This window comes from Aulonocara stuartgranti, assembly GCF_965226115.1.
Source record: "Aulonocara stuartgranti genome assembly, chromosome: 1".
NCBI classification, from domain to species: Eukaryota; Metazoa; Chordata; class Actinopteri; order Cichliformes; family Cichlidae; genus Aulonocara; species Aulonocara stuartgranti.
The window spans coordinates 40,285,739-40,303,840 of record NC_138939.1 but is presented as its reverse complement, the minus strand read 5'-3'; the positions used below and the strand labels follow the sequence as shown (position 1 = coordinate 40,303,840).

At 39.6% G+C, this 18,102-nt stretch overlaps 1 protein-coding gene across 1 annotated transcript; it reads left to right on the top strand.

Annotated features, from left to right (window-relative positions):
- Positions 1-9,364: 9,364 nt before the first annotated feature.
- kmt5b (lysine methyltransferase 5B) lies at positions 9,365-18,102 on the top strand. Its single transcript, XM_082530781.1, has 10 exons — positions 9,365-9,507; positions 11,297-11,554; positions 11,641-11,788; positions 11,890-12,055; positions 12,135-12,244; positions 12,575-12,741; positions 12,850-12,869; positions 12,957-13,093; positions 13,247-13,446; positions 13,669-18,102. The coding sequence occupies exons 1-10, from the start codon at positions 9,498-9,500 to the stop codon at positions 15,153-15,155; spliced, it is 2,703 nt and encodes a 900-aa protein (XP_082386907.1). The 5' UTR covers positions 9,365-9,497; the 3' UTR covers positions 15,156-18,102.

Below are 18,102 nucleotides of genomic sequence, written 5' to 3'. Positions count from 1 at the left end.
ATTACATTTGTTCCTGACCACCGAGAACACTCACGTTAACTTTTATCCAGTGGAAAAAAAGTTAGCTTGTTTATATTATGCTAACATAGCTGTGTCGCTAGCGGTCACGTAGCACATCGTTATATACCAGCTAGCCCAACTTCAGTAACCCTACAAACGTCACTGCTGTTTAGTTTTCTGTCTTCATTTATGCTGGAAGTGATAGCAGAGCTGTACGTTTGAATTTGTTTCCAAACCCCCGCAGTCAGGACATGCTATATTGTATTTAGATAGAAGCTAGCGAGCTAACTCCCTGCTAACTTCTAACTCCGTTAAATGTCATAAATTCCGTTTTCATGGATGCCTGGATGTTAAACTCAATTGTTACACCTGGTAGAGCAGAACGCTGATCATTTTATTAAAGATGAAAGACTTTAGACAGTTTTTCAACTCTCAGTAATGCCATAGTGATCGTTTGATATATGGACCTGCAGCGGAGTTTAGGGCACACCTTCGCTCACAATAAAAGAAAGAAAAACCAAAGTTCACAGAGGGTAAGTTCTCACACACATACACACACACAAAGGTCCGCTGCCCAAAACTCTACAGCTCACAGCTCTGGCAAACATGGGGAAAATGGCAGGGGGTGTGGCAGTTTAGGATGGCAGACTATATGCCGTGGCTGACGAGCTGGAACACACCTCAGCTGCGGCTCATGAGGCAGACTTGCAACACAAGAAAAGGAGAAAAACAACTCTTCGACAGAGGGAGAGCCACTAGAGGTCAGCGACCGTAACACCCAGACACGACTAGTGACGTCAGACTGAACAACCAGATAGTGTTGATTCAGTATGTGCTACAAAATAAAAGCTTTTCCTTTACAGTAGGTTTGTGGGCATTTTAATTTGAATTGTTCGAATCATGGCACTTCAAAGGAACAGCCTGTGATGTCAGAGTGCACATTCTACTGGAAAAACCCTTAAATAGGGGAGACATTCAACCAACTTTAGTGGATCTCGGATGGCAAAAACACAAAACAACCTGGTTGTTAAAACAAAGACAAGGCAGACACAGAGAAACGCAAACGCTGACGCATCTACAATGGCAGAAGCAAAAATAGAAATGGTCATCACACCAAAAATAACAATCGTGCAAACGCCAAAACCTGAGCTTGAAAAAGCCGCACAACCAAATCCTGAAAAGTCTCCTGTGGCACAACCACAAAAGGAAATGGTTGTGAAACCAAAGAAAACAAAAAAAGCAAAAACAGAAAAGAGTGGCCGAAGAACCAAGAAGACCAATTACTCAGGCATATGCCTGGACTTTTCTTGAAGCTCAAAACAGCATGGGTGATGGAGCAAACCCGAAAAATGAAGAAATGCAAGAAAACACCGAAGCCACTTCTGAAAGGGAAAAAGCTGAATCCCTCACCATTTCAAATGCAAAGGAGGACATGAATATGGAGAGAGAGGGAAATGTGAATAACCCCAGCAGACCAAACCCTGGGCCTAATCGAGGGACTTGGCAATATCAACCCAATCCCACATTTAGACCCCATCAGGACAGTGTCCAGTTTAATCCCTGGCACGAGATTGCTGCTCTCAGACAGCAACTGGAAGCCTCCCAATACCATCAGAACTACCTTTACTGGAAAATGGTAGCTGCAAACAAGAGGGCCTCTTATCACCAGTTTCAGGTGAACAACCTTCATGCACAAATGAAGGACAACAACAGAAATCATGAGGAAATGATTAAAGACCTCATAGAGCAGCTGGAGGAGGCTTCTAGCAATAAGCCCAATGACATCAGTGAGACAGACACTCTCACAAATGACAATGAAGCTATTGTCATACTGGATGAGGTGATGGTTACCCTGCAGGACCAAATCAGCCACCCTACCACAGAGCAGTGTGTGGAGTCTGCCACTCCAACCACAGAGGCTTCACACATTGACTCTGTAGGAATGTTGTCCTCTAAGGAGGCTGAATTTGAGGTCCAATGTAGGATTCAGCAAGAGCAGATTGAGATGCTCCAGAAACAGCTCCTAGCAGCTCAAAATCAGCTTGAAGAGCAGGCCATTAAACATAGGCAGGAGCAGGAGACACTCAACCTGGAAATCAGTGACCTGAAATCCCAGCTCTGCCCCAACAAGGCCCTTCATGATTTGAAGGTAGAGTCTCTTGGACAAGAGCTGAAAGAGGCCAAAGCTTCCTCACTTAAAATCGCACAGGAGCCGGAAGAACAAAATTCCACCGATGCAAATGAAATGCAAACATCTGAGCCTCTGAAAGAAAAACACGCTGGAGGAGAGAAGATGGAAAAAGAGGACTCACTGCCATCCACTGCAATGTCTCTGCAGGAGCCTCTGAAAGAAAAAGACACCAGACAACAAGAAAAAGAAGAAAAAGAGGACTCGCCTGCATTGTCTGTGCAGGAATCTTTGCAAAGTCTACGAGACAAGCAGAAAATGTTCACTGTGAAGGTGGCTGAACTCGAGACTGAAGTTAAGAGCCTGCCAGAGAGTCCACCAAGTAAGAAGAAGAAGAAGAAGAAACGGAACTGTCTGCGTCCCCAAGTTCACCTAATTGGTCTCAACATCACGTTCTAAAAATCATATTTATATACAACCAAATTGTCAGTGAACATTTGAACCCCACTCAGTTGAGACAGAAGGCCACCCCTTCCTGAGCCCAGTTCTGTCAGAGGTTTCTCCCCCATTAAGAGGGAGTTTTTCCTCTCCACTGTCGCCAAGTGCTTGCTCATAGGGGATTTGGGGGATTTTTTTTTTTAACACCAACCACTGATAAGCTCACTGACGTCAAATTTAGGGCTCAGCAAATATATAAATGGATGAGGAATCATCCATTTAAAACATGTTTGCTGAGTCATATTTAGTTGTATATAAATATGATTTCTGGGACACTAAGGCCAATCACAGACTAATTTGGACAATTGGTAAAAATAAATAAATAAATTGGAAAAAGTAGTTGTGTCATTGTTTCATGTAGATTTCAAATAACATGCCATTTTATGTCAACATATTTTTGTTACATTAGTAGTGCTCGTGGTCTTATATTCTTATGATCCTGTTCATTTGATGAGTATATCCTTGTGCCTTGCTTCACATATTTACTGCTGCTTGGCTAACTTTAGTCATGCTAGCATCAGCACGGGTAGAAACAGATACACATCAGAGGCATTGCATGTAGCTTGTGTTTATGTTCAGAGTGACATCTGATTTAAAAGCAGGCAGCAAAGGACACTGAGCAGCATATTAGATAGCAGAGAATTCAGCATTCTGACTATTTTCTTAATATTCTTACAAAGAACATAAAATTTAATGCAACAGATCTGAGACTTTGGTGGTTGATCCTTACACACAGGCAAAGGAAAAAAATCCCCCTCAATAGATGGTTCACAGACGCAGGTCCAGTGGAACCCACTTTCACAAGGAAGGAAGCATCAATTACATAACACCTTTTTGTCAGCTCCATCACCCAGAAACCTGTCACTGCCAAACAATCCGTTTCTAAAAGTTTTCTAGAGTCAAATGTGAGGACATCTGTGTGTCAGCTAAAGCTTCTTATAAATTAGGCCATGCAAAAGGATAATGACCCCAAGCACAGCAGCAAATCTCCAGACCTCAACCTGACTTAAATGCTGTGTATAAAGGAATGCTTGTAAATGTCAATGAATTGAAGCAGCTGAAGTAACTGCTGCTAACTGCTGGTTCTCTAAAATACTCATAGAATGATTGTGATATCGAACTAAAACAAACGCCTGAATCCTAAATTGTGGATATCCTATTGTGGTGATCTAAAATGTAACACTAAATGTGTTTCAGAATTCCTTTTGTATATATTATTATACATCTAGGAGTGAATATATACTAAAGAGTATATATTTTTCATTATGGTCAACAATAAAAGGGACTAAAATCTGGATTTAGATAGATGAAAGTCATTTTGTGCTGTCGCTTGCATTTATGTACTGTCGCATACATTAAGCCTAATTATTGCCTGAGACTGTTCTTGTTAAATGATGAAAAACTCAAAGGCACGTTTCAGCAGTGGATCTGTGTGAAATCAGCAACTTGCAAAAGTAAATCAGAATGTGGGCTGTTGATTCTAAAAACAGAAATTGCAAAGAAAGTTCAACACTTACTAAAAGTGCAATGAAATCATCTCAGCAGCTTTACTCATAAAATTATTGCCGTTAGCTGAATTCATATATTGTATCTTTACACACACATATACACACAACCCACTGATGCGGGTTGTACAAACATCAGTGGGTTGATGTACGAAACCTTTCTGATGTATGAAGCCTTTATTTGTCAGTTACAATTTACAAAAAACAGTCAGTTAAAGTACAGTGGGGCAAAAAAGTATTTAGTCAGCCACCGATTGTGCAAGTTCCCCCTCCTAAAATGATGACAGAGGTCAGTAATTTGCACCAGAGGTACACTTCAACTGTGAGAGACAGAATGTGAAAAAAAAAATCCATGAATCCACATGGTAGGATTTGTAAAGAATTTATTGGTAAATCAGGGTGGAAAATAAGTATTTGGTCAATAACAAAAATACAACTCAATACTTTGTAACATAACCTTTGTTGGCAATAACAGAGGTCAAACGTTTACTATAGGTCTTTACCAGGTTTGCACACACAGTAGCTGGTATTTTGGCCCATTCCTCCATGCAGATCTTCTCGAGAGCAGTGATGTTTTGGGGCTGTCGCCGAGCAACACGGACTTTCAACTCCCGCCACAGATTTTCTATGGGGTTGAGGTCTGGAGACTGGCTAGGCCACTCCAGGACTTTCAAATGCTTCTTACGGAGCCACTCCTTTGTTGCCCGGGCGGTGTGTTTTGGATCATTGTCATGTTGGAAGACCCAGCCTCGTTTCATCTTCAAAGTTCTCACTGATGGAAGGAGGTTTTGGCTCAAAATCTCACGATACATGGCCCCATTCATTCTGTCCTTAACACGGATCAGTCGTCCTGTCCCCTTGGCAGGAAAACAGCCCCATAGCATGATGTTTCCACCCCCATGCTTCACAGTAGGTATGGTGTTCTTGGGATGCAACTCAGTATTCTTCTTCCTCCAAACACGACGAGTTGAGTTTATACCAAAAAGTTCTACTTTGGTTTCATCTGACCACATGACATTCTCCCAATCCTCTGCTGTATCATCCATGTGCTCTCTGGCAAACTTCAGACGGGCCTGGACATGCACTGGCTTCAGCAGCGGAACACGTCTGGCACTGCGGGATTTGATTCCCTGCCGTTGTAGTGTGTTACTGATGGTGACCTTTGTTACTTTGGTCCCAGCTCTCTGCAGGTCATTCACCAGGTCCCCCCGTGTGGTTCTGGGATCTTTGCTCACCGTTCTCATGATCATTTTGACCCCACGGGATGAGATCTTGCGTGGAGCCCCAGATCGAGGGAGATTATCAGTGGTCTTGTATGTCTTCCATTTTCTGATGATTGCTCCCACAGTTGATTTTTTCACACCAAGCTGCTTGCCTATTGTAGATTCACTCTTCCCAGTCTGGTGCAGGTCTACAATACTTTTCCTGGTGTCCTTCCAAAGCTCTTTGGTCTTGGCCATGGCGGAGTTTGGAGTCTGACTGTTTGAGGCTGTGGACAGGTGTCTTTTATACAGATGATGAGTTCAAACAGGTGCCATTCATACAGGTAACGAGTGGGGGACAGAAAAGCTTCTTACAGAAGACGTTACAGGTCTGTGAGAGCCAGAGATTTTCCTTGTTTGAGGTGACCAAATACTTATTTTCCACCCTGATTTACGAATAAATTCTTTACAAATCCTACCATGTGGATTCAAGGATTATGTTTTTCACATTCTGTCTCTCACAGTTGAAGTGTACCTCTGGTGCAAATTACTGACCTCTGTCATCATTTTAAGTGGGGGAACTTGCACAATCGGTGGCTGACTAAATACTTTTTTGCCCCACTGTACATGTGTAAGAAAGCCTACCAAGCGGTATGTTATCCCAGTGGAGACGGCAGGTGTTGTTGGTCCAGGTGCATTGCTGGATTCCTAAGGAAATATTTGCATCAAGAATGACTGTTGCCTACCAAATAAATAAATTAAGTTGTATTTTGTTCGATGTCTGTCTGCTGCTACCAAATTTAAAAAGAAAAAGTGAGGACTAGCTAAGTAATTTAGTTATGCTAGTTTAGCTAACACTGCTATCAAGCCATCGGCGATTGTGAAGTGGAGACTGCAGCTGCTGAGGGTGTTCTACTGCTGAACGTTTGGATGGCCGACAAAACGGCTCTTCCGATGTATTACATAGGCTTACAGGAACCATAACATTTACAAGGAAGCCATGTTTTACATGGAAGCCATGTCCACGGTTAATCACGTGACCTTTTGAATGTCAGTTTTTAAATTTAAATATGTTAAATTTGCTAACGAAAAAGCGAGGCAGTGACGGATGTTCAGGACCACTGTGTGCTGATTATTAATAAACAATATATTCCTATATGACAACATGCATAAAACCAGAACGGTAGGCAGGCTTGCTAGCTTTTGCACAGCTTCATCGGGTCAGTCTGAAAATTAAAAAGAAGAATGAATGAACTTACCGTTATAATCAAGGGGGTTTAAATATGTTAAATTTCAATACATCAGATGTGATATTCAAGATGAACTGGATCAAAATTTTTCATTAGAGACAAACATAGATTATGATATTTAACACCAAACCTTAAGAATTCCTTCTTAAATGTGATTTTGATGTCAACAAAATTCCCATTCACTTATCTATTTTTCACAGACAGGCATGATCATGTTGGCTTCTACTCTGCACATTTTTGCGTTTTCACCTTCAGATCCCCCGTTCCACCTGCTGCTGGATCAAAGACTTCCTTACCAACTGACTGCAATCAGTCCAACTACTTCCAAGCACTTTTTTCTCCAAAGTGTGCCTTTCTATTGTTTTATATATATTCCTATGGTTTGTCTATATTCCTCTTGATTGTGTTAATTTCTCATTTTTGTCATTTATTGGTGCTGTCTTACTATTTATGTTTTATTCCAGTTTTAATTTCGTTATACATGTGACATGTGACAATGACAATAAAGGCATTATTCTATTCTATTCTATTCTATTCTTGTCTACAAGCATAAATTTCCCCAACATAAATCTCTGATTTGAAATAACAAAAATATTAAATACAAAAATAAATCAATGTTTTATAAGAAATGGATCTAAAATAATATTAATTATGCATCCAAACGAATGAATGAAAAACATCAGGAGTTGAGGACTTTTGATGTCCCAGGGTCTGTGAGAGAACACAGTACAGTTTTTGATGCAATTGCAATTATTTTTTTAAGGCTGCTACAAGAAAGAAATGGACCAGATATAAAGATGTTCTCATAAATAAAAAATTTCTTAGGTATATGATTCATTGTCCTGTAACTGCTCATTGTCAGTTTTATTGGAATGGTAACGTTATGAATACTAATTGTTGGTGACTTAAGTCTTTAGTCACCAACAAGGTCAAAGACATTTACTTTAAAATAAGTCATCAAATATATACAACAAACCATTTTATTAAAAAAATATAGAAATGATTTGGATGAATCTTTTACCTTCTGTAAAACAGTCAGAGAATCAATTTTGCATTTTTTTTTACGATTGTATTAATGTTCTGTTTTTTGGACTGAAACTGAACAATTATTTCAACTATATTTTAGTATTAAAATGAACCTACAAAATAGATTCTATTTTTTGATTCTATTTGGAAAACTCTGATACAAAACTCAATTCCCCTTAATTCAAGGCTGAACTGAAAGCTCACCTTGGGACTTTGAAAGGTTTAACAGATTTGAAAAGCCATAAAAAGTAACTTTAACGCCTTTAAAGATTGTGTTTAAAATATCTCACATGTGGGGTACATGTCAGGTATTTCCTGTATGTTTCATTATTTCTTTTTCTATTTCTTTTATTTATTGCTTTACATTGTAAATGTTCTCAACTTCATAAGTCTCGAATTGATATTTTTATATAATATACTTAACTGTATTTCATGTCAATACTGATAATAAAATAGAAAGGGGGGAAAGGGAATGTGAAAGATAATTTGATTGTTAATCTGTTAGCTAATATGGAAGTAATCCCATACTTAATACCATGAAATAAATCTTTGATTTTTAAATCCTTTTACTTATTTCTCTTTTTTTAATTGTATTTTAAAAAAGATTTTGAAAATCTATTATTTGATTTAAAATTCAGAAAACAATTTTTTTATTGAAAGGTTAATTTTTTAATGTGAAATCCATTTTTGATTTGAAGTGTTTATTAATGGATTAATCAATTTTGAAATATTGGCTCAAGTAATGTTTTCTTTTAAATTAAATTATCAAATAATAAATTACTTTAGTCATGTTTAAATAATCAAAATAAATGGTGATTAAATTTTAAAATGCATATTTTATTTTACAATTCATTACAAAAGCACAAAAATTCTTTATTTTGATACATCTGGCGCTTCTGGTCCTCCATACAGTCCTCTTGAAACAGAGCTGAGGGTGCAGTCCCCATACTAATTCTGCTTTATGGAGTATTGGGGTTTATGCATAAACCCCAATTGGGAGGGTACTTTTGAAACCCATTTATAATTAGTAAGGTGTAATTAATGAAGGTAACAAATATTGGAAGGTCAGAATATATTTTATAACAAAAATTGGTTAGGGCTATTCTGCGTATAAATACATAAGGATAAGCCTATATGAATGAGGACTACTCTCATTACAAAGTGATGTTGGATAAAAACAAAAGTGCAGAACAAGAAGGACTTTTGTGTTTGGGAAGAGAAGTTTCCATACCCCGATGTCGTTCAGATACGGTTCTCCATAAAATATGCAGCAGAACCAGCTCTTCCCACACCGGTGGATTCTTTAGGAAGTGTAACGAGGTTTGTTTATGCAGCACTACTTTTGTGTACCTCCGACAATTACTGCTACAAACTAAGATACCAATTTTCGGCGTTGTTTAATAAAAAAAAGGTTTAGAAAAATCCCCAATCGTGACCATTTTTCAAGTTTTACATTGCGTTTTTTAATTATGTTTATCCTTTAAGCACAGACGGTAGAGATTGCGTCGTATTTGTTGGACCTATTTTCTTTAGGATGGCTGTGCTGCGTTTTTCTCTGTCCCTCTGTTGTCCGTGGCCGCCATCTTGAATTTTAATGTTAATTTCTTTTAAAAAATGTGTTTCCTGTGTTATTTTCTTTTAGGGTATCGTGCTACATTTGGATTAGTTTAAAGAAGAGCTGTTTTGTTACGCGACGGTTTAGCGTTTTAAGATTGTAAGTATTTTGTGTGTTTGGTGGGGTTTTTTTGTTGTCGACTGGGGTTATTTAACGATACCAAGCCGTGTAACGCTCTCAGCTTCCTTTTGAACTCATTATGATGTATAACATTACTTACACCCGGTAACTCGTTATTTGCTTTCTTTGATAACGACAGTATATTGTATCTACATGGATTCAGGTACATTAAGTAACTTTTAATTCGCTGAGAAACTGAATATTTAGCCCATCGACCTAGCTAATGGCTTCCATATCAAACAACCTGTGCTAATGCAGTTTGATAGCGTGCGTTAGCTGGTGTATTCCAGTTGTTTGTAGGTAGACTGCATACCGTAAACTATTTGTTGGGACATGCTGGGAGCTAAATGCCGTGTAATCACCGAATATTTCATGATTTTTGAGACGACATAAATTTGATGAGGAGAGACTGAATAACTGCAATTAGTCGTTGCTCACTGACGATCAAGTTAAGTTAGTAGGTGAAGTTTCATGTCGGCTAACATGAATCGGGGAGTGCGTTAATGCTTGAGGATACGCTGAGGGTTTAAATCAGCAGGCCCGGCAAACGAGCCGTATTTGGTCTTTTTTTTTTTGCTGAAATTTAGCAGCTTGATAGGGAAACGTCAGAGCAGTTTGTGATGTCGAATTGGTATATTGTGGCATGAGATGGTCCTTAAATATGTGCATCAGTCTAACAGTACTCGACATCAGTCTTTGTTTTTAATTGCGTTTGATGGGTAGTATTTGTGAGACGTGCTTAGTCTTTGGAAAATACCTAGGCATGTAGCCGGCAAGCTAACCACTCTGGCCTCGTTCGTGGTAATTAGCCTCAGGCTAACGAAGCGAACGGTTGGAGAGAGGGGAGTTGTCAGCAAACAATACCCTGCTATATTCACAACTCTGGTACAATTTCGGCCTCAGATTACGGTGTGGCCTTCCGGGTTTCTACTGCCTCTCCCATTCCCCGAGGATGTTGTGTTCTCCAGTAGCTAACGTTAGCTTTTGAACCATAAAGACGAAGCACATTTGCTTCGATCACAACTGCGATGATGCCACACTATAGCGCCCTGGAAACTGCTCGTATGACAGACTTATAAACACCATGGCATGGTAATGAAGCCGAAAACGTGTCTGTCATATGATGCATACATTAACAGGGCAGCACTGTGTGGATGGATGACAGGAGAGAAGTAATTTCTGGTGCACTTGACAGTAAGCCAATGCAGTATGTGGAATTAACGCTAAGCGGCGCTCGAGGATTATTTTTCTGTACTGACATTGCCCAAACCTGAAGTGTCTCACAGCGCTGGGTTCATTCACTGATGCTGATCACATTATGCCAGTAGTGTTTTAAATGGCAGTTTACTGGGCAAACAAAAATAATAACCAATTGTCATCATTGAAAAGCTAAAAGCAGCAAATGTGTCCTTTTTGCTTGAAATTAGTTTGAGATTGATTAAGAGAATAATATTTGTATGTATGTTTGGTCAGATATCAGTGAAATCAGAAAAGAAAGAAATGCAAGAAATGTTTACCTTCACTGTTCTACCTCTGTGATTGCCAAATGGTATCTGAGTAACTTTTCAAATCAGTCTTCTTTATATAGCGTCATTTCACAGCATTGGTTACCTTGGTACAAACCCTACAGTAACTGTGTTCCGCTGTGTTCTCATTACATTACAAACCCAGGTGATGAGGTATCTAAAATGAAGATGCCTTGATGTAGCGATGCTAAACAGAGCAAATAGTGTTCTTAATGCAACATGAAACGTTTGTAGCCAGCAAATTCAATATTAGTTTGTCATTTAGTCAAAAAAATATTCAGCTTGCCTTGAAGTTAGGAACAAAATATTTTATACCTGATTATACCTGATAGATTAACTCTATCATTCCAGTTTATAAGATATTTTCTGTTAATCAATTGAATTTTTGCAGTTTAAAAATTTCTCGTCCGTTTCTTCTTTCACCAGGTTTCAAAGTCTTGTCCCCAGTCTTCCCCACTCAAGAGTGTTGCTTCATCTCAGAGACTAAATGCAACTGGACCAGGGGTCTTGTGGGCATGAAGTGGCTGGGCGAATCCAAGAACATGGTATTAAATGGCAGACGACATGGAAACAAGTTGACTGGCGAGCAGACTGTGAGCCCGAGCCAGACTCGCTCTCAGCATCCACAACGTGCATCTCTGCGCCACAGCAAGAGCCACACCAGAAACCGAAGATGTAGCCGCAGTGAGTTCAATATGCTTGCTTTTACTAATGCAATGATTCTTCAACTGCAGCATACTTTAACTTTAGCATGCTTGTGCTTTTTGTAGGATTTAATGCAGCCAGTCTGGAGGCAGAAAGGCGCTATGTACCCTCCTCTGGAATGACTGCCAAGGAGTTGTGTGAGAATGACGATCTAACCACGAGCCTCATACTGGATCCATATCTGGGCTTTCAGACACACAAAATGAACACCAGGTTAGCAAATATGCATCTGCTAATTTTCTTGCAGCTTCTCCTGAGATTATCCCAGATGATAAGCTTGTAGTTACTTTTGTATCTCAAATGTCTCCTGATAGATTTCGACCTATTAAGGGAAGGCAAGAAGAGCTGAAAGAGATAATTGAGCGCTTCAAGAAACACGACAACTTGGAAAAAGCTTTCAAAGCTTTGACATCAGGAGACTGGGCTCGAAATATATTTCTCCACAAGACGAAGGCTCAAGAAAAGCTCTTCAAGCAGCATGTAAATACACTATTATTATTTTCCCACTATTGTGCAAGCCAGCCATCCAATCACAAAGCTCATTATGTGTTTTCCATAGGTGTTTGTTTATCTGCGCATGTTTGCTACAGACAGTGGGTTTGAGATTCTCCCTTGTAACCGTTACTCATCTGAGCAAAATGGAGCTAAAATTGTGGCAACAAAGGAATGGTGAGAACCAACTGATATATGTTATTAATAACTGTGAACTTTGGTTTTGTTTAAACTTGGCCATTGTCTAGTTCAAAGATAATTCTAGTTACAGTGATTTCAAACTTTTGATCTAATAATAATAATTGTAACACTATTAAAAGTCCTTCACAGGATGTGAGTAAAATATATTAAAACATAAAAAAATAAAACTGCAAAAAGAAGAAACATAAGCAGTTTATTAGAAGTTGGAAGAAACAGATAACCAGAGTTGTGGTAGGATGTGATGTTAACTTACAAACTTGTTTTCAACCTGGGTGATAACCCTTTCTGCCTAATTTAATATCGCAGGAAAAGAAACGATAAGATTGAGTACTTGGTTGGGTGCATTGCTGAGCTCTCAGAGAGCGAGGAGAACTTACTGCTGCGGCATGGAGAGAATGACTTCAGTGTCATGTATTCGACCCGCAAGAACTGTGCGCAGCTGTGGCTTGGACCAGCTGCATTCATCAATCATGGTAGTAATCTTCGTTTTACTTGTGGAAATCTTATCACACCCTCTTGTTAAAAATTTTGACATCACTGTTTTTCACGAGTATATTAATTGCTGTGCCCTCCCCTCACAGATTGTCGGCCAAACTGCAAGGTAGGCTTTCTTCAGCGTCTTTTGGGATCAGTCACTTTTAAATGTGGAAACTCAGGTTATTAAGACTTTTTCCGTTTGTCTTCTAAGTTTGTGTCAACAGGTCGGGACACAGCTTGTGTGAAAGTTTTAAGGGACATTGAGCCAGGAGAAGAAATCTCGTGCTACTATGGAGATGGTTTTTTTGGGGAAAACAATGAATTTTGTGAATGCTATACGTGTGAAAGGTAGGAGTATACGTCATGAGAAAACTAAACACAGTGTTTGAGTGTGGGTTGGAAAAACAAAAGAATTTGAGTAAAACAAACTCAGAATCTCAGTTGAGTACGATAAGAACAATTAAACCATACTTTCTTTTTTCCCCCCCTTCTGTCATGTAGACGAGGTACTGGTGCTTTCAAATCCAAAGCTGGACTGCCAGTGGAAGTACCGGTGATCAACAGCAAGTATGGATTGCGTGAGACAGACAAGCGCCTCAACAGGCTGAAGAAGCTAGGGGAGGGAAATAGGACCTCAGACAGTCACTCTGTAGGCTCGCACACCGATGTAGACTCTCAGGAAATGCCAAAAACACATCAATGTAAGAGTCCTCTAACAGTTAAACATGTATTTCGTCTGTTGCAGATGTGAAACTCCTTGGGCAATACTGTCTTATATCTCTTAATTGTACCATGAATCATCCCCATTTGTGCTGCAGGACTCCACTAGAAGTCCAAAATGTTACATTTTATTTATTTTTTTCTATATGCAGTTACTTATCTAAAAACATTATAATGTGCAGCCTTTTCTGTTTTTCCTCCAGCTGCCAGAAAAAGAACATCATCATCGTCATCATCATCTGGCCTGAAGTATAAAAACAGGACTCAAACCAGACAGACTTTGTCAAGAGCCCTTACTACCTCATGTTCAAAACAAGGTCGCGCAAACAATAACAGGGTACCAAAGAGACTAAGATCCCAATCTAAGCCTTCGCTAAGTAAAGTCCAGTTGCGAAGTCGGAAAAGGGGTGCAGAGCCCAAGGCACTGGCCAAACGAGAGACCTGCCAGTTGGGTCTCACGGACTCAAAGATGTCGCTGTGTAAAGGCGTCACTGTAAAGAAGGAGAAGGATGGGCAGGAGCTAGTGCAGCAGACACTGGGCCAGCAAGGCTATCTGACACGTCATACTGCCAAGGAAAATGGCCACCTCCCAGCTGTGCAGAGCAGCGAAGGCAGCCAGTGTTCGATGTACAGAACTCGCAGGTCCACAAGGACCCTTGTAAAGGCTCGGGAAACAGCATCTGGTGTTAAGCTAGAGCCCAGCGCCATGGATGGTTTGAGTCCAGTCCCTGGTGGGGTGGTCATCAAAACAGAGCCAGCTGACATGGAGGAGTACCTCCACCACGGAGTTGAGCTAGAACATCCATCATTAGATGCTGGCTATGCCAGAAGACGCTCAAGCACCAGGCAGAAACGGCCAGCACGGATCAGGGCCGAGCGGACAATTAAATGCGAAGACACATATGGGGAGTCCTTCATGCAAGTGGTTGGCAGCCATGCTGCAGAGTTCTCAGATTGTGGAAATATGCTTTTGAGCTTTGCTGACCAACATAGAGACTACAATTGCGTCACCCATGGCAGCAAATCTTTCCACCGGGACAAGGGAAAGGGTAGTTGCCGGTCTCAGGACAAGGGGAAGAAGAAGCGTCGGATCACAAGATACGATGCTCAGTTGATCCTAGAGAATAACACAGGCATCCCCAAACTGACGCTCCGCCGGCGGAGGGATAGCAGCAGTAGCAAGACCACTGACCCCAACGATCCTGTTGGCTCCTCCCATCTTTCGGCATCTACGGTCAATTCACCTTCTTCGAGCAAAATTAGCATAAAGTTCAGCAAGGATCATGACAAGGATAAAGGCAGCTCCTACATCGCCAAACTGAATAACGGTTTTGCCCCTGTGGTCCACAGCAATTCCACCAAGCTGAACATCCAGTTGAAGCGGGAGGATGATGCACGAAGACTATCACAGACAAAGGTGGACCAGATTTCCTTTAATGGAGACATGAGTCAAGGTCTAGAGACCAGGAATGGTGGACATCTGACCCAAAAGGTCCTGGCAGACCCTTCGTCTGATGATGAGGACAAGGAAGTGGAGGATGACGATGACTACTTTGATAATGAGTTTGAAGACGATTTCATTCCACTTCCTCCAGCAAAGCGGCTCCGACTCATTGTGGGTAAAGACTCCATAGACATTGATATCTCCTCCAGGAGGAGAGAGGATCAGTCTCTGAGGCTCAATGCATAAGCGGTGGACTTTTCCCTGTAAATATAGACGACCTGCTAATCAACTGTTGTGTTGATGTAAAAGAAGTACAGTAATTTAAAAAGAGAGAGAGAGAGAGAAATTGAACATTATTAGAGGGTGCTGTTAACTTGAAACAAATTTGTTGTTCACTCTGTCACTTTATTTCATATAAAGACCAACCACCCAAAATATTGATTTATGGAAATTTTACAAGTCCATCCCGTGATAGGAATCTTTCTCATTTTTGGGAATGATCTAGCTGGCTCCTAAGTGAAAACAGAATTTGTTTTAAGCTAAACTATTCCTTTAAGTAAATGCACTTGTTTATTCATAATGGACGTGGATATTGTAGAAAGTGTACAGTATGGTGATTATTCCTCTCTGTCTCATAGGCAGGTATTTTACTGAACTTTTGGTTTTTGTCTCTAGTTGGTAAGTTTCAGTAGGCAAACTGCACTGAATGAACAGTGTAGAGTGGTTGGTCCAGAGGCATTGTAACATCATCCAGACAGTCCTTTAGGATGCAGGTGCCATGTTCTCATTATTCCAGTAGTTTTCCTGGGAAAGAATGTCTTTTTTCAGAGTATAATTTAAGTTCATCATGTGTATGTATGTGTAGAATTGAATTATGATGTTAAATTTGGGCTATCATGGGCTTACCCACAGGAACAGTTTTTATATATGGTATATCAGGTAGGTAGAGCCTGATCGATCCATATACTAAATCTTTGCTACCCAAAAATTCGGTATTGCATGCTTAAATAAAAATAGCAAGTGAGTTGTATTGGAAGAGGGACATGCATTAGTTTAAAGTGAAAAATGAATGAAACGTCAAACGTTCCTCTTGTGGTAATATGATTACAGCTCCAAAAGTTAGTCAATCTCTGTGGACTCCCATGATAAAAAGTGTTACACAGTTGAACAATTACACATTTTACAGCAGAGTTTTGGTAGCTACTTTGGGAGGTTATTACTCCCTTCGTAACAACTGTGTGACTCTAGATTTTGCTCAAGTCTTTATCGACTTAAGATTATGCATCACTTTTTGTATAACTGATAGTGCCACACGCTGTCTGCAGGATGTCACCTCAGGTGATTGAAGTCACAGAACTGGATCTCTTGTCTGTGTTTTTTGTTGTCTGTTTTAGTACAAAATGTTTTTTTGAGTGGTTATTTTTCTGAGAAGTCTGTTCTCCAGGTTTAGGGTGTCAGATTCCTGTGTTTTTGTGTTACTCAGTACTAATTTGCAGGAACAGGTGCGATTCACCTTTCTACCAAACAAAGCTAGCATTAGCTGTTAACATAGCACCCCAGCCACTCATATGGTCATATGGTCATGTCATATGGTCACTTCAAACAAACCAAAAAAAAAAAAAGTAAAGCAAGCCATAATGCAAATGCTGAGGCTTTAAATAAACTTTTATATTTTGTCTACAGTAATTCACAAAGTAGTTAGGAACTTGCAGTGGAGGCACCCCACCATTTTTCCCCCGCCGTGATGCTACTTTGCTGCAAGTGATATGGACAGCAAGAGGATCTTTTTTTCTTTCTTTTTTTTAATTAAAAGGTATTAATATTGAGGTTTCTCAAACAATATGTGTGGGTCTACAGATAGATCTGTGGTAGGCTTATATATTGGTCAGGCTCTGTTATGTGTTGGAAACAACTGACAGAGTAAACAAGTAATCCAGCTTTAGCAGCAAGGAACGTGTGTTTTTCATTGTTCAGACATTGAGCACATTTCTTTGTGGTAAATCCCTGTAGCTTGTTCAGTGATGTAAATACACACTTTAAGCAGCATAATTTAAAAAACAACAACATCAAAAACAATTTTATAATCCAGCATACATAAAATTGTATTCTTCAAAGTTTTTCATTTCTGGAGCTACTCTGTAATGGTAACATGGCACATGTGGTAGTTCAAGGTCATTCAGATCCACTTTTAAAGGCTACCAGTATATGCTTTTGAAATCCGAAATGTTAAAAGTAATGTACAGAATGACTGGCTTCCGTGTCATCGTTGAATGATGTTTTTCTCCACGCTCACTCTTCACTGTGAGAGTTTGTAAAATCAGAAGTGATGTCTGTTGACACTAGACTTTGCAGAGGAACCTTTCACTGTTTCAAATGTTCTTGAACTTTTGAATCTTGTACTGAGGCTTTCTTTTTTTCTGTTTTTTTCCCAATATACATTCTGTGGTGCTACTTTTATTTCCTTCCTACCTGTTTGATTTTCTCTTCCATGTACGAATGGCAGCATTAACCTAGAATTTAGAAATACAGTGTATCACTTATATGTTTAGTCACTTGTTGTTTTTTTAGTTTCCTTTACAGGAGCGCATATACTTTCCAACAGCATTAGGTGCCTTAAAGAGCATTTTGACAAAATTTCTCACATAGCTAATCATGAAAGAGTGTAAATGCTAAGCCATCTGTTTTTCCCAGAGAAACACTTCATCAAAAGCCCACCGTCAGTCCTTCTGTATATTATTTTCTTATTGTGTGGATGTAAATGAACAGCCCAAGGGATCAAGACTGAGACTCAATGTTAATCTTATTTCCTGTGTTTAATATGTACTGTTGACATCACCAGCAGCTAATCACCATTTTGACCATGCTCAGTGTGGCCCCAATATCCCCTCCTTTGGACTTGTCCATCCCACACTGTAAACTCTTCCAGGTGTTACCATCTGTGTGATCCTTGTCCAATAGAAAGCTGTCACAATAACCAGCTCACTCAAAAAGTAAAAAGAAAAACATCTAAACAAATGTGAATAATTTGCGGAAATTTTTAGCGTGTTGCGTGGGTAGTGGGAATCATGTAAAGACAAATAAAAATGGGCAGTGCATATATTGTCCAATATGTAAATCATGTGAACACATCTTGTACTTATTTAACAGTTTTGAATACTTGAAAACTATATAAAGTTTCTTTGTGACTCTTGTT

Bases quoted from the DNA above. Each gene is read 5' to 3' on its own strand.
- kmt5b (XM_082530781.1), top strand. The intron at 12,742-12,849 runs GTAGTAATCTTC...CTCCCCTCACAG, and splicing joins AGCTGCATTCATCAATCATG to ATTGTCGGCCAAACTGCAAG. The intron at 13,447-13,668 runs GTAAGAGTCCTC...TTTTTCCTCCAG, and splicing joins AATGCCAAAAACACATCAAT to CTGCCAGAAAAAGAACATCA.